Source organism: Panthera pardus, unplaced genomic scaffold, assembly GCF_024362965.1.
Source record: "Panthera pardus isolate Hobbes unplaced genomic scaffold, ASM2436296v1 HiC_scaffold_22, whole genome shotgun sequence".
Taxonomy (NCBI): domain Eukaryota; kingdom Metazoa; phylum Chordata; class Mammalia; order Carnivora; family Felidae; genus Panthera; species Panthera pardus.
In genome coordinates, this window is record NW_026526788.1 from 77,181,766 (window position 1) to 77,198,718 (window position 16,953).

Genomic DNA, 16,953 nt, shown 5'->3' on the forward strand with positions numbered 1-16,953 from the left:
CAGCTGCTGTGCTGGTTCTCACGTTTCCATCTCCCCTCCTCCACACTTGGCCCCAGGCTCCATTTCCCGGGTGGTGATCTTGGCTCCTCCCAGCAATGCTCCGCCTACCCAGCCCTGCTAGGCTGTCTCTGGCCACTGCAGTAAATCACCTTCCCAAACCTGGCCCTGTCTGCAGATCAGGGAGGGGGTGGCCCAATCAGCCGGGACCCTCCTAACCGGCTCCAGTTGCCAACAGCTAAAAACTCCATGCTCTACCAAAAGTAAATGAGCAGAAAAAGACACGAGAGAAAAAGACACGAGAGAAAAAGGCCGTCAACTACCTTTGAACGGCATTGAAGAATCTTCCAAGGTAGTAGCATCACTTCCTTCATGAACGCAGGGTCTGGGGCCACCCATCCTTCCTCTTGCTCTCTGCCGGTCTTTGACCCTGTGACTCGATCCCTCTGGGTTTCGGGTGTTCATCCATAAGAAAAGAAAATATCTAGCTCCACTGTAAGTATCAAAGAGAACTCAAACACCCAGTGCTTGGTACACAAAAAAGCTCCGTATTTATAGAATGCGTGAAGAAACTCAAAGACTGTCCCATCATGTTTGGGGTCTTTTGCGGCTGTGATGATGGGACACCAATATGCCAGCTGAACAACGAAAATCCTCCCAAACAATTATCTTTTAAAAATGAATTTTAGGGGCGCCGGGGTGGCTCAGTCAGTTTAAGTGTCTGACTTCAGCTCAGGTCATGATCCTGTGGTCTGTGGGTTCGAGCCCCGCGTCGGGCTCTGGGCTGATGGCTCGGAGCCTGGAGCCTGCTTCCGATTCTGTGTCTCCCTCTCTCTCTCTGCCCCTCCCCCACTCACGCTCTGTCTCTCTCTCAAAAATAAATAAACATTATTTGCCACCATTTGTTTCTTCTAATGCACAAGTCAGTTCAGCTGAGCTTTTATTGCAGATGTCCCGATTTCTATTGAAAACATTTTTCTATTGAAAAAAATCTATTGATTTTTACTGAAGGGATAAGAAGAAGGCAATATAAACCTTGTGCCACTGAGGGATTTGCCTACTGGGACTCCAAAGAAACCCACTGCCAATAATCATGTAATAGGCAGCAGTTTCGTGCTTAATCTAGTCTAAGAGCTTTGCTGAAATTAACTCATCACAGCCATGTGAGGTAGGTACCGTTATGATTCCCATTTTAGAGATGACAAAACGGAGGTTATAGAAGTTAACTAACTCACTAGCGTCTATACATCAAGTGAGTGGTGAAGCTAGTATTCACACCGCAACAGTCTGGCGGCAAGGTCTGGTTCATAATCCCAACCCCCTGCCTCCAAAGGGAGGTTATCCTGGAGATTGATGAGTGAACGTGCACACACCTGTGTTTAGCCATGCGTGGCAGGAAATGGAAATCTGGTTGGTTGCTTAGTGTCCGGGTTGGAAGAAGACAAGCACAAAGAGGGAAGCTGGTCAGCCACGGACCCATGTAGACAGTGGTAAGGCAAGGAGACTGATATTGAGGTCCCATTAGAGTACTGCCTTGGGGAGAGGTAGTCACAGCTAAGGAATGTGGACAGTCGGGATTCCATAGTGCCTGACATCTCAACACGTCCTCTGTGCCTGGGCAATTTATTATAAGAGACGCTTATAAGACATTATAAGAGCACCAGCTTCTGGGGCGGAAGCTGAAGTGTTGGTGTATTGATTTGTTCTCTTTCCCACTGACGGTGGCGGCCCCTGGAGCTCGGAGGCGGCCAGGGCAAGTGGTGGTGGGACGGGCATCAGTGATGCTGCCCAGGATCCAGCAGTCATGATGGCGGTGGCCCAGGGACCAATGGTGGCAGCAATAGTGATATCGGCAGCCACCCATGAAGCCCCAGAGTTGACAGAGGTGATGGGTCATGGAAGCATGGTTCATGGTTCATGGACGGTTCAGCAATTTGCACTGCTGAATGTACACGAGTGAAAATTGAATACTGAACATTCATTCCCCACCTTCAACTCGGGTTCAGTGACTCGGCTATTTTGGTCGGCCATCCTCTCTCCCCTCTCCTCAGCAGTGTGCCCCCAATCCTCCCCTTCTCTTTCACTGCGTTTGCCCCCCTGTTGAAGAGACTTCTCTTCCTTTCTAATTGGTTCCTCCAAGGCATCTCACTTAAAAAGATTTTCCTCCCTAGAAAAATTCTCCTGTGATTTGAGTGGGGATGAGGAAGAAGAAGGCAAACATTCTTGTTTCTCATCCCACCGATCCTTAATTGGACAGAAACCTGGTGTTTGTCAACGTAAAAGTGACAGTTTTCAAGTGCCGCCTCCCTCCAGGTGGAACGCTTTTTTCAAACAATAGTTTATGCGGAACCCCAAGCTGTGAAACACCTACGCTTTTAAAACGTGGGCTGAGAGGCGCCTGGGTGGCGCAGTCGGTTAAGCGTCCGACTTCAGCCAGGTCACGATCTCGCGGTCTGTGAGTTCGAGCCCCGCGTCAGGCTCTGGGCTGATGGCTCGGAGCCTGGAGCCTGTTTCCGATTCTGTGTCTCCTCTCTCTCTCTGCCCCTCCCCCGTTCATGCTCTCTCTCTGTCCCAAAAATAAATAAAAAACATTGAAAAAAAAAAAAATTTAAAACGTGGGCTGAAATTTATACAAGGTAAAACGAACCATTTTCAAGTGAACTGTTGTATTTAACACATTCACAATGCTGTGCAACCACCACCACTATCTGGTTCCAAAATATTTTCATCACAACGAAATCAAACCCTGAACCTATCAAGGAGTTACTCACCCTTCCCCCAGCCCTTGCGAACCATCAGTCTGGTTTCTGTCCCTCTGGACTTGGCTGTTCTAGACTTTTCGTATCAGTGGGATCACACAACGTGGGACCTTTTGTGTCTTTTTTCACTTAGTAAATTTCTGAGGTTCATCCGAGTTGTTACCTGAGTCAGAACTTCGTTCCTTTTTATGGCTGATTAATATTCCGATGAATGGGTGTACCATAATTTGAGTATCCATTCATTTGTTGAAACAGACACACTTCTGCTCTGTTCGAACCAGAAGTGGGGGCACAGAGATCCCCTCCACATCCGACTTTCCCCTCTGGGAAGCTCCCAACACCCTTCCGAGCTTAATAAGACACCTGGTCCCAGGGAAGCCTTTGAGGAAATGCCAACTTGTCTCCCGGGAGGGGTCGCACCTGTGGCAGGGATAAGGGGCTTCTGCAGAAGGAAAGGCTTCCGGGCGAGAAAAAACAAAACCAAAACCGGCTGCATTCGTACAAAAGAGTGGCTGCTGGTCATAACTGGCCAATCCTGGGAACTGGGAGGCTGCTGGGCAAAAGGGTCCCTGGGCGGCTGCCCCTTGGTCCCACCCAAGGGCCCGGGGGCCTCCTCTGCCCCGATGGGCAGGTCTGCCTATCAGGGATCCGGCCAAGCCGGCGGCCTTTTATGACTTCACTTGTTGAAACTCAAACCACGCCTCGGTAAGTACATTCTCCACACCACACACTATAAACAGGTGCCAGACTGCTGGCGTCATCGTTTTCCACAAGTTTTCTCTGTGTTTCCACATTATTTAGGGTGGAAAATTTCCAGGTGTAAACAGGAAGCCCTTTGAGCATTTTACTCCTTTCTCCAACGAAAGGCTTGTCCCTGCTCCATTGCGTAAAGGGCGAGCGAGTGATCCGTGGCTCCCTGCTTGCCGGGCAAGGCAGTTCTGATCGCTTAGGTGCAGCCAATCCGGCCACGGGCCCAGTTTTAGTCTGGATAAGCCTTCTCTGAAAGGAGCCCAGCTAATGTAATCACGGGGAAAATCCTCTACGTGAAAGGCCGTGGCCGCGATGGGCGCAGAAACGCTGATTCCACGTTTGTGTGATCACAGAGGCTCCGCACAGCCGCCGCTCAGGTACGAGGCGCAGCTGGTTTGTGTCAGTGTCGGGGTGGAGACGGGTTGTTTGTCCAACTGGGTGAAGGTGGGCGGATGCCTCGGCTTCGGCCTCACCTGCTTCTGAATGGAGGAGGAGGAAGTCCGATTGCTGAACAGCAGACTTTCCGTGGGCCCGCAGCCTCCCAAGTCGCACAGACCCTCCCCGAATGTAAGTAGCCAGCAAAGCCGTACCCGCCTTCCTTTCTGGTCCTGGGGGAGCCCGAGGGGCTGGCAGTTCTGCAGCTCGCGGAGGAGAGAGTTCCAGAAACGGCCAAGCCTTCGCTCTGTGGCTTTGAAATTTGCACTGGGCCAGAAGTAGTTGTGCCATTGTCTTTAGTCTGTTTACCTGTGTAAAAAGCTAGTTCAGGCCCTCTGATCTGTCACACAATTATTCAACTGAATCCTCTGAATGGGTTTCACAAACTAATATGACATTGGACCGTATGACATTCCGACTGTGTCTGGGTTAAACCGGTCGGCACAAGGATGTGACGGTGATAGATAAGGGCGTAATGATTGTAGCATTCAATGGTATTTGCTACCGAAGCGTCATCATTTTCCAAATGAACATCCAAAACACCCTGAAGCGATCAATTTGAAGCACATGATGATTTTTACATTCTGTGAGTGAGCATTTTATTTTTGGCCCATCTTATAAACAGTGAAGGTCAAGAAAGGGTTAAGGACGTGTATCCTTTTGGCTCAAGGGTTAGGAGTGAGAGCATTGATCACTACAGTGACATCACTCACAGTTTTCTCAGTTTGGGGGGCATTTTATTTGTGCTGCTCAAAATACTTCAATTTGATTTTCCAGCGACGGTTCAGTACACACAGCATATGGTAGCTACCCGGTCAGTGTTGGTTGAATGGACACATTTTATTTGTAAGTCAATCCCTGAGGTTTTCTGAGCAAATACTAATGATACCACACTGCTGTGGAAGGAATCTTGAATTCGAAGGCAGGAGACTGAGTTCTATTACCAGCTTTGACTTGTCCAAGCTGGGTCTTTGGCAAGTCCCCTTGCCTTCTCCCATTTCAGTACCCGCCCCCCATGGAATAGACTGGTAATCTCTAAGGTTCCAGTTCTGAAAGTTTGATACGTTTTACCAGCTTTCTGTGACTTAGTTTCTCCATCTAGAAAAAGGAAGGTAAGAGTCCCCGTCCTGCTGATGTTAGGGGGTCTCCCGGAACTCAGCCGATGTCGGCGCTGACCTGGGCTTCGCTGTGTATGGGAAGCATCCTCAGGAAGACAGGGATGAACAGTGTTGCTAAGTGAGCCGGACGGAATGGGTCTAGAGTCCTCCCGGTGGCCGGCCGCTTTACATGATTATTTATTCCTTGTCTGGGCCCTGCTACCCGTTCTCCTCCCCAAGGAAACCATTCTGCCATCGTAAAAATATGTGCAGAAGCAAAGCCGATTTGATGAAACAAGTGCTTTGAGCCAAAAATATAGAAACCACGTGTTATTGGGGCGCCTGGGTGGCTCAGTCTAGTAAGTGTCCAACTTCCTCTTGGGTCCGGATCTCGCAGTTCGTGAGATCGAGCCCCGCACTGGCTGTCTGCTGTCAGAGCAGAGCCCGCTTTGGATCCCAAGTCCACCTCTCTCTCTGCCCTCCCCCCCCCCCAAAAAAAATAAACACTGGAAAATAAATAAATAAATAAAAACCATACGTTATCGAACAAAGTGGATTTCACGCCTCCTAATGTTCGACACCGGGCTCTGCGGTCACTTGATGGGGGAACCGCCATACTCTGGATTTCCAGAGTGAGCACGATTAGAAACAGAAAACACCCCGACAGTGACACTTCTCAAGCTCTCCTTGGCAACTGGGCCCCTTCTGTCACTTCATCTGTAGATACACCTCTGCGTGCACATTGACGTTAAGTCGGAGACTCAGGAACAAACTAATTTTTCTGAAATGTCTGCCAGCCCCTGGGGTGGGGAGTGAGAACAGCAGCCCAGACAGGGGAAAGAAGTCTGGGTGGCGTATAACAAAAGAAAACCCTTCAAAGGCAAGTTTCCGTGATGCGGCTGCAGAGATCAACATTTCCCATCACCTGGCTTTTGAGTCTGAGTTGATGGGCAGACCAAAAAAGCCTGAGGTCTTCTTCAATTTTATGGATGTGTATACCCTTTTATTTCTTCCAGTTGCTTCTGGTAAAATCCAGAGGGTCGCTGGCACCCTGAATCACCATGGGCAATGAGAACAGCACCTCGGAAAACCAGGTGGGTGTCAGGGAGCTTCCCCCTCAACCTACCCGGATCCCTTGATTGACCTTGACTAGGTTTTTTTTTCCCCCCCGAGCATCTCCTCTCCATCCAGGAAGGACCAAGCTAAAACACAGATTGGGGCACCTGAGTGGCTCGGTCGGTTAAGCATCCGACTCTTGATTTGGGCTCAGGTCATGATCTCAGGGTTCGTGGGATCGAGCCCCGCATCGGGCTCTCCGCTGACAGTCTGCTTGGGATTCTCTCTCTCCCTCTCTCTCTGCCCCTTCCCCGCTCTCTCTCTCTCTTATTCTCAAAATAAATAAATATTTAAAAAACACAGATTATACCTGGATACATATGGCACATGTATCTGCATAAGTATTTCTTATTCCCATTTTCAGAATTGTTGCATTCAAGCTAGCCCCGATTTTATAAACTGTAAAAAACTAGTTTAACAGTTAATTTCTTGCTTTTAACATTGACATAATAAGAGTTTGGCATATTTTTTTTCTGGATTGTGCCCACCCATCTGTTCCCTGGTGTGGATGCATCACAGGAGGATGAAATAAAACCTTATCCACACTCCTCCCCAAAATAGTTGTGGCCCTCAAAAAGCGATCTTAAGCTCTATCACTGTTGAGCACATTAAACGCGAACTGTCATTTCCACGTTAGGTCAGGTTTTCACTTTTGAGGAATGAGTCTTAAGTGCTCAATCGTGCATAAGGCTGGCGTGGTTAAAGTATGTTCAAATTTTACAGCTATCCATTTTAAGTTTGAGAGATTCAATTCAGTGTCCTGGTGAACAAAACCAGGGGGATACTTTCCTATCCATCTCGCACACAGTGGGAATTTTGGATCGATGGTGGTGAGCCTTCCGAACGAGGTAACGGGATCTGAAAGCCAGCGCAAAGCAATCTGTTTCCTCTCTGCTTTTTTCCTCCCTGCAATCTTCTTTTCCCAAGGAGGAACACGGGAATCATCGAGGGCAAAGGCAGCAAACTCCAGTCTTTAGGAGCAGGCCAGAAACAGTAATGGTAGTAAATGGCAGGTTAGGAGACGGTAGAGAGAAGGAGGTGCTGTGGCAGACAGGAGGGATCCTGTCCTGTTGCCTGGAGGGGGCACCACCATCACCTCCAGCTGATGGCTGCCATGGCAGGCCCAGTGTTCCAAGACCTTGCAACTTCTTCAACAGAAGTAAAAAACGTGTGTTTTTCTACGAAATCGCAAAATATTTTTAATCAAAGTTTTTCTTTTGAGATAACGGTAGACGCGGTAAACAATAGCATGCTGTTGCAAGACGTCGTACAGAGAGATCCTGCACCCTTCACCTAGTCCCCCCCAGGGTAACATCTTGCAAAACGTCAGCGCGCTTGCAGACTGACGTTGATGCAGTCAAGATACAGAGCATTCCTCCCACCTGAAGGATTCCTTTCATTTTCCTCAGATCCACACCCACCGCCCTCCTGTTCCCTTCTCCTAATCCCTGGCGACTCCTAATTTGTTCTCTCTGTCTGTGTCTGTGTCTGGCTTTCTGAGAATGTTATATAAATGGAACCACACGATATGTGACTGTTTGGAATTGGCTTTTTTCACTCAACATGGCTTCCTTGAGATTCATCCAGGCTGCTGTGTTAGTTGTTCACTCCTTTTGCTGGCTGAGTGGTGCTCCACGGTATAGAAGCATTTGCTGTTGTTTCCAGTTTGGGGTGATTACAAATAGAGCTCTCAGGAACATTTGCATATAGGTTTTGTGTGTGTGCGTGTGAACATAAATTTTCATTTCTCTGACACAATTGCCCAAGAGCACAATGGCTGGGTCATGTGTGGTTGTATGTTTAGTTTTTTGTTTTTGTTTTAAGTTTATTTATTTATTTCTGAGAGAGACAGAGACAACGCAAGTGGGGGAGAGGCGGAGAGAGAGGGAGAGAGAGAATCCCAAGCAGGCTCTGCACTGCCAGCACAGAGCCTAATGTGGGGCTCGAACCAGCAAAGCCTTGAGATCATGACCTCAGTGGAAACCAAGAGTCATATGCTTCAACAACTCAGCCACCCAGGTGCCCCATTTTTTTAAAATTAATATTTATTTATTTATTTACATTTTTGAGAGAGAGACAGAGCACGAATGGGGGGAGGGGCAGAGAGCGAGGGAGACACAGAATCTAAAGCAGGCTCCAGGCTCCAAGCTGTCAGCGCAGAGCCCCAAGCGGGACTTGAACTCACAAACTGTGAGATCATGACCTGAGCCAAAGTTGGACCCTTAACGGACTGAGCCACCCCGCATGTTTAGTTTTATAAAGAACAGCCAGTTAGATAGAATCTGCACCATTTTACATTCCCACCAGCAACGAGTAATGTATGAGTGATCTAGTTTTTCTGCAGCCTGGCCATCATTTGGTGTTGTCACTGTTAGGTGACACATTCTTTTTTTTTTTTAATTTTTTTTTTTTCAACATTTTTTTATTTATTTTTGGGACAGAGAGAGACAGAGCATGAACGGGGGAGGGGCAGAGAGAGAGGGAGACACAGAATCGGAAACAGGCTCCAGGCTCCGAGCCATCAGCCCAGAGCCTGACGCGGGGCTCGAACTCACGGACCGCGAGATCGTGACCTGGCTGAAGTCGGACGCTTAACCGACTGTGCCACCCAGGCGCCCCGTTAGGTGACACATTCTGATATGTGTTGTGATATGTCACTAATGTCACTATGGTTTGAACTTGCCTTTCCCTGATGATTGGCCATGCTGACCATCTTTCATGAGCTTGTTGCTGTCCATGGGTTCTCTTTGGTGAGATAGGTGTTCATGTCTTCTAGCCATTTTCTAGTTGGATTTTTAAGAAACTATTGACTGTTGAGTCTTGGTGTAGCCTAGATACTAATCTTTGTCAGATTGTGATTTGGCAATATTTTCTCCCATTCATGGCTCGTCTTTTCATCACCTCAACAGGCTCTTTTACAGAACAAAAGTTTTTATGAGGTACAATTGATCAGTTTTTTCCTTTTCCTTTTCTGCCAATTCTAGTGCGTTTGGTGCCAAGTCTAAGAATTCTTTTTCTACCCCTACATCCTGAAAATTTTCTCCTATTATATTATCTTTTCCAAAAGTGTGATAGTTTTACATTTTATATTCAAATCCGTGATCCATTTTGCATCCATTTTTGTGTAAGGCTTGAGGCTCAGGTTGAAGTTCATTTTCTGTTTTTGTCCTGTTTTGTTTCGCCATTGAATGTCCATCTCTCCGGTACCATGTTGAAAACATGTTGAAAATAGTGTTGAAAACACTATTCTTTGTCCGTTAAACTGCTTTTGCACCTTTGTCGAAAACCAGTTGGTCGTATTTGTGTGGGTCTATTTCTGGGTTCTCTTTTCTATTCCACTGATCTACATGTCTACTCTTCTGCTGATACCACAGTCTTGATTACTGCCGCTGTATAATAAGTCCCATCCCCCTTTACTATTTTTCAAAATTGTTTTAGCTATTCTAGGGCGTAAAGCTTTCCATATATATATTAGAATAAGCTTGTCTAGGTCTAAGAATACCTTACTAGGATTTTGATATGGATAATATTAAACCTATAGATATACTGGAGAAATTGACATCTTTAATATGATGAATCTTCCAGTCTGTGAACACACCCAGTGCTTCTCTATTTATATAGGTCCTATTGATTTCTTTATCATCATTTCATAAATTTCAGCATATAGATCCTGTATATGTTTTCAGTTTATGCCTAAGTATTTCATTTTATTTGCAGTGATTATAAATAGTATTTTAATTTTGGTTTCTACACGTTCATTGTCAGTGTATTGATTTTTTGTGTGTTGATTTTGTATCCTGTGACCTTGCTGAATTCACTTATTATTTCCAAAAGTTTTTTTGTAGATTCCTTGGGATTTTCTATGTAGACAATTTGCAAAAAGGGGGGGTTGCATTTCTTTTTTTCAATTCTGTATGTTTTTTATTTATTTTTCTTGCCTTGTTACTGTGGCTAGGAATTCCAATACTATGTTAATTGGAAATGGTCTGAGTAGACATTCTCACCTGCTTTCCAATTGTGAGGGGAAAGCATTCAGTCTTTCCCTGTTAAGTAAGATATTAGCTGCAGGTTTTTATAAATTTTCTCTTTTAAAAACACTCTATCTATCTATCTACCCATCTATCTTGTGAGTAAGCTCTAGGCCCAATGTGGGGCTTGAACTCATGACGTTGAGGGCAAGAATTGCATGCTCTACTGACTAAGCTATAAATTCTCTTTATCAAGTTAAGGAAGATGCCCCTCTATTCCTTGTTTGCTGAGGATTTTTTATCATGAATAGGTATTGGATTTTTTCAGATGCTTTTTTTTCTGTATCAGTTGATGTAGCCATATGATCTTTCTTCTTTGGGTTGTTGATATATTAGATTACGCTGTTAATTTTCAAATGGTGAACTAGTCTTGCATACCAGAAGTAATCCTACTTGGTCATAGTGTATAATTATTTGTAAAGACTGTTAGACTTGATTTGCTAACATTTTGTTGAAGATTTTTGTATCTAAATTCATGCTAAATATTGCTTGGTAGTTTTCCTTTTTTAACTGGTTTTGGTATCACGCTAAAGCTAATGTCATAAAATGACTTGGGGAGTGCTTTCTCCTCTTCTACTTTCTAGAAGAGATTGTTTAAAGAAACTTCACAATTTTTCGAGTGTTGGCAACTAATTTAAATTATTTTTGAACATTCTTTGAGACAAAAGGATGCTCCTGGTGGCTGGAGTTGGCTCATGTCCTACCTCTTTGTAGTCTCTAACTTAAAGAAATGTTCTATCTTGCATTTTATTTATTTATTTATAAATGTTTATTTATTTATAAATGTTTGTTTATTTATTTATTTATTTATTTTTGAGAGAGAGAGAGAGAGAGAGAGAGAAAATGGGCATGAAATTGGGGGAGGGGCAGAGAGAGGGAGAGAGAGAATCCCAAGCAGGCTCTGCACTGCCAGTGCAGAGCCTGATGTGGGACTTGATCCCACGAACTGTGAGATCATGACCTGAGCTGAAATGACGAGTCAGATGCTCAACTGAGGCATCTACCCAGGCACTCCAACGCCCAGCACATTTGTCAATGTCTGAAGGCAGGGTTGGTATCACGTCTCCAGAGTGGAGGGGCGAGTAGAGGTCAGGGACGCCACTAAATGTTCTCAATGCACGGGGACAACCCCCACAACGAAGAACTATTCTTCTCAAAATGTCAAAGGTGCCAAGGTTGAGAAAACCTAGAATAGAGGAATATTTGTCTTACCGCTTTGAGAACTCCTTGGGGCAGTGGCTGAACTCCTCTAATCCGAGATGAATTTCTACACAAATAGAGGCACATTAAAGTGGCTTATAGTTTTCTTTCATTACCTTTACTAAACTACACTGTTTAGAATTGAAGGCTGGTTTACTGGGCATAGACTCATAGAAATGGAATTTCTAGGTCAAATAAAGGGTGATTTCAAAACTCTTGCTCTAGATCTAGATCTATCTATAGCTATATTCAAAATACTTTCCAGAAAGGTGATGCCAATTTATATGTTTCTCATCAGGCTATGGGGTGGGGGTGGGGAGGGTCCATCTCATTATATCCTTGCAAGTGATGAATATATATATTTCAGTGTTTCAGATCTTCTCACCTCCTGCCAGCCCCAAACCCTGTTCTCCCTCCTCAGTTCCCTTCTGGTTCACATCTCCAACCTCAGCCCCACATGACCCAGTGGGACATGATGGAGTTGCCTTCAGGATTCCAGGGTCAGAACAAGGTTTGCCTTCCACAGAGAAACAAGTGGAAAGAAAGCACAAGTGTATTTGGCTACAGGAATCAGGGGTGCCCCGTGGGGCTGGTGTTCCAGACTTATCTTTCCACTGTCTCCTGGGTGTCTGTACCTGAATGATCCATGGTCACTTCCTGTTCCTCAAACCTGAATTAAGCTCCCCCACCCCAATCGTCTTCTCCTTCTGAATACCCCCTCCTGGGTACCACGATCTACCCCACCATCCAAGACAGAAATCTGGGGATCACCTCTGACTCCACTCACCCCCCCTTGTCCACATTTCACAAATCACTCTATGATTAATAATTAATAAATTAATGGCCTGGCCATTTAGTCTTTTAGATTTCTGTTTAATGGAGACTTTTTTTTGGTTGCGAGAGACAGAAACCTGTCTCCAACGACTATAGGCCGAGAAGGATTGTTTGGCTCGTAGGATTAGGAAGTCCAGAGAGAGGGTCTAGCTGCAGCAGTCAGTGAGTCCAGAGGTTCAAAAGAAGATGCTGGAGATCTCCTGTCTCTGGATCTTGCTCTGCTTTCCTCCGTGATGCCCGAGTGCTTAGGGATGTCCCCTCGGCCTGCAGAAACAACAAAACAAAACAAAACAAAACATGCCACCGGCTACTCTAGGCATCCAGGCTTCTTCTCGTTGGCGATCCAGCCTCTGATTAGCACCGTCTAAGGACTGGCCCTGATGGGGTCATGTGCTCTGTCTGGGATCAATCCATGTGCCACTGGATGTGGACACTCTGATTAGCCCGCCTGAGCCAGGCACCCACCCCTGCAGGGGAAAGGTGAGCCCCGGTTGATGACGTCTCCATCAATGCCACTCAGAGCACTTCCTCAAGAGACAAAAAGGTGCCACGTGTCCAAGATGTAGTTTTAGTTTTCCCTCTCCACCCCCACCATCACACCCTCTTACCTCACACCTGGATCAGTCCAGACAGCTCCAAACTAGTTTCTCTGCCTCCACCCTCCCCTCCTCCCATCCCACCCAGGGCCCCCGGCCTCTCCCAGAGGCTCTTTCTCTGTGAAGAGACACTTGGGGGTCCCAGCATTCTGCTTACAAGTGACCTTTTAGAAGGCAAGACCCAGGTCTGAAGGAAGGTCCGGTTCACAGATTAAAGACCTGGCATTGAGGATCAGCCACGTCACCGGGGCAAAGGAGGAGAACAGGCCTGCCCAGTCCCAACCCTTGCCTGCTCGCTATACCCTCCGGTTGCAGGTGCCTTTCCCTCTGGGACAAATGTCCCCTGGTAGCCACGGGCAGGGCGGGAGTACACCCAGCAGGTCAGACCCGGGAGTAGAGAGCAGCCAAGACTGTCCCTGTGGTACTGTGGGGGGTCTTGTTCCCTGCGGCCCATCCTAATGGCGGGACTCCTTTGCTTTCAGCAAGAGAACTCCGGCTTGCATAACGTCATCCTGTGGCCTCCAAACCCTGAGCCTGCGCAGGTACCCGAAGTGTGCTGTGCGCGGTCCGCATCTCAGCCCCCTTCCTAACATCTAGATGTTTGCAGCCTTTGCGCGTGGCACGTTCCTTTACACTTTCAGGTTTGCTGCTCCTCCTCCCATCGCTTCCTTTCATCTACCTCAAATGAGTTGTAAAACAGTAGAATCTGCAATACATGCTTAAGTTTTTTCTAACGTTTATTGATTTTAGAAAGAGAGAGACAGAGAGAGAGAGAGAATGAGCGGGGGGAGAGGCAGAGAGAGAGGAAGACACAGAATCGGAAGCAGGCTCCAGCCGTCAGCACAGAGCCGGATGCGGGGCTCGAACCCACAAACCTCGAGATCATGACCTGAGCTGAAATTGGACGCTTAACCGATTGAGCCACCCGGGTGCCCCCGGCAATATGGGTTTAGATTTTTTAAGATGACATTTTGGTGCGCTATGCTGTGAGATGCTGAAGGAGGCTTATGCTTTCCACGTAACGCAGATGCTGGGAGCCAACACTAACCTTCCACACTCATCGGCTTTGCGTTCCCTTGTCTTGGAGTGCGGCTTTTATGGAGTGGGGGTCCCGTCTACACCACCAGTGGGCAAAACTGATGTGTTGTAAAAAAAAAAAAAACAAAAAACAGCTTGCATTCTGAGTCCATTGTCAGCATCGTCGTGCAGCTGGCTGAGTCTCAGAATTTAAGCTCAGGCTGAAGCGTTTGACATCTGCTGGGGAAGAGGGCAAGTTCGGGGCCCTGCATCCATTTCAAGGAGATTTTTCCTGGAGAGAATGTCAGGCAAGGTTGGTGTGTGCTTGTGGGCGTGGTCAGCGTGAGGCAATAAAATGCCACCTGCTCTGAAAGCCCATCACACCTAGGGAGGAGGGTTAGGCTCCTAGGGGACAGGTTCCTGGCTTTAAGGAAACAGCAGCTGCACCCTCGAGGGTGGCTGGATGTCCCACCAAACAGGGATGTCGTTGTCGCAAACCGACCTCTGTGCTCCAGAGCCAAAATATAACATGAAGACAGAGTTTGGGGATAAAAAGGAACGAGAGTTTTAAACTGATAAGAACAGATACTACACTTGATCTTAGCCAAAAGGCCAAGAAGCGATGGGAAACGAGTTTTTATTACTGTGCCAGGTAAAAGAGGCTGTGGCAGGCTAATGCCTTCAAGACTGCAGACCCGCCTGGAATAAAGGACTGAGGGGCTTTGTAGGAAAATAGAGGATCTGGGCAGTTTCGACAGGAACGTGGTATGTGCTGCCCGTCCCGTTGGCCCTGTCCTTGAGGTGACACCGGCCACCAGAGTCTCGTTACTGAGCATACACTGAGGTCGCCAGATGCCAATATGGATACTGAGTTCCTGGAGCAAAGGATTCTACACAAAAACAAGTGAAGGAGATGGGGGGGAGGGGCTTCAAGAATGAGAAAGGGGAAGATTTGTTGAGTTTAAAGTCAAGCCTTGCTGGAGCCCTAGTGTGTCCATCTTAATTTCCATTCATCTTTATGTTTCTATAGCAGTTTCAGTGTCTGAGGTTGTGACATAATGCGATCCTGTGCGTAGAGCACGGTGGAGCCTTGCCCACATGTGATTTCACCTGGTTCTCATCAAAATCCCGTGAGGTGGACAGACCAGGCTGCTCACTCTTGCTTTATGGACAAAGGAGCAGGCTCCAAGGTTAATCATTGTGGGTCATCGGGGTGATTGCAGAGCAGGGATTAGAACCCCGGTCTCCCGGGCATCACAGAGAATGGCAGATCAGAGTTTTTTGCACTGGGTTCTTCCGTCTAGCTCGGGACTTTCCACAGCACCTTGCTACCGAGCTCAGGATCCCACGGACAGGCTCCCTGATGTGGACATGATTTTTCATTCACTCACGGGACAATTTTGAAGCCTCTGCTGGGTGGCTGGTACTGGTGTAGGTGCTGTGCATTGGACAAACCATGTCCCTGCCTCCTGGGACTGACATCCAGCTGGGAGTTCGAAAATAAGCAAGTGGGGGGGGCGCCTGGGTAGCTCAGTCAGTTAAGCATCCGACTTGGTCTCAGGTTCATGAGTTCAAGCCCCATCTCACAGTTCATGAATTTGAGCCCTATGTCGGGCTCCGTGCTGACAGCTCAGAGCCTAGAGCCTGCTTCGGATTCTGTGTCTTCCTCTCTCTCTGCCCCTCTCCTGCTCACGCTCTGTCTCTCCCTCTCAAAGATAAATAAACATTAAAAAAATTAAAAAAAAAAAAAGAAAAGAAGCAAGTGAGCAAACAGACAAACCAACAAGTAAACAAAATACAATGTTTTTTAAAAAGACTTTATCAAGTGCCTATTGTTTCCCAGGCACTATTCTAGTACTCGAGATCACCAGTGAATAGTTCAGCCATAATTGACTCTGGCACGGCTTCCCCTTCCACAGGGAAAAACAGACAATGAGCCAGCAGGCAAATAAACTCTTAATAAATGTTCCAGGGGTAACTGGAATCAGGCGCTAATTTTTTTAAATTTTTTTTAACGTTTATTCATTTTTGAGAGACAGAGTGTAAGTGGGGGAGGAGCAGAGAGAGAGGGAGACACAGAATCTGAAGCAGGCTCCAGGCTCTGAGCTGTCAGCACAGAGACCGATGCGGGGCTCGGACCCACAAACCGTGAGATCTTGACCTGAGCTGAAGTCGGCCGCTCAACCGACTGAACCACCCAAGTGCCCCCTCCATCCCAACCATGTTTAAGTGGACAGTGGACAGTTCAGTGGTATTAAGCACATCACATTGCTGGGCAAGCATCCCCACCACCCGTGTCCAGAAAGTTTTCATCTTCCCAAACCGAAATTCTGTGTCCATTAAACAAAAATCCACATTGCCCTCCCCACTCCCAGCCCTTGGCAACCACCATTTTACTCTCCGTCTCTATCAACTTGACTACACTCGGTACCTCATATAAGTGGAATCATACAGTATCTGTCCTTTAATGACGGATTTATTTCACTGTTAACATAATGCCTTCTAAGTTCATCATGTTGCAGCTTCTCTCTTTAGGGCCGAATAGGATTCCGTTATACATATTCTACATTTTATTTATCCATACGTCTGTTGATGGACGCTTGGATGCTGCCGCTATAAACGTGGGCGTACAAATGTGTTGGGTTCCATGCTCTCAGTTATTTGGAATATATGTCCAAAAGTTGAATGGCTGGATCATATGTGAATGCTATGTTTAATTCTTTGAAAACCACCAAGTTTTTCCACGATGGCTGCACCATTTTACATTCCCATCCACAGTGCACATGGGTTTGAATTTCCCCACAGCCTTGCCACCTCTTGTTATTCTTTTTGGTTTTTGCTTTCGTAGTGGCCATCCTGGGGGGGGGGGGGGGGGGCGGGGAGGGGTGTCTCATCGTGGTTAGAGGCTCTTTTTGATAAGTGGCCAGAGGAGCCCTCTCTGCAGAGACCTGATGTGCCGGGAAGGAGGCAGCCACATAAAGTTCTGGAAAAGGAACGTTCTGGAAAAGGGAAGAGCAACTGTGACATGTCTGGGAGGGATGAGCTTGTGGTATTTCGAGATCAGCAAAGAAGGCCAGTGTGGTTGGAGGAGAGTGGGTGAGATGATGGCGGGATGTGAGACCAG

General features: G+C 46.9%; 1 protein-coding gene and 1 pseudogene across 15 annotated transcripts in view; one reads left to right on the forward strand and one right to left on the reverse strand.

Moving 5' to 3' along the window:
- The window catches only part of TACC2 (transforming acidic coiled-coil containing protein 2), a 211,914-nt gene that overhangs the window by 9,475 nt on the left and 185,486 nt on the right, over nucleotides 1-16,953 (forward strand). For 11 of the 15 annotated variants that reach the window (XM_053909967.1, XM_053909977.1, XM_053909980.1 and 8 more), the window contains 2 exons: nucleotides 6,055-6,132; nucleotides 13,295-13,354. The exons of 1 other annotated variant lie outside the window; for it this stretch is intronic. In XM_053909967.1, coding sequence (XP_053765942.1) covers nucleotides 6,100-6,132; nucleotides 13,295-13,354 — 93 coding nt within the window. In that variant the 5' untranslated portion in view covers nucleotides 6,055-6,099. Of the gene's footprint in view, nucleotides 1-3,951; nucleotides 4,074-6,054; nucleotides 6,133-13,294; nucleotides 13,355-16,953 lie in introns of those variants that run through there. 3 more of the 15 variants (XM_053909968.1, XM_053909975.1, XM_053909974.1) reach the window with 3 other exon arrangements.
- LOC128772637 (U2 spliceosomal RNA) lies at nucleotides 14,280-14,453 on the reverse strand (annotated as a pseudogene).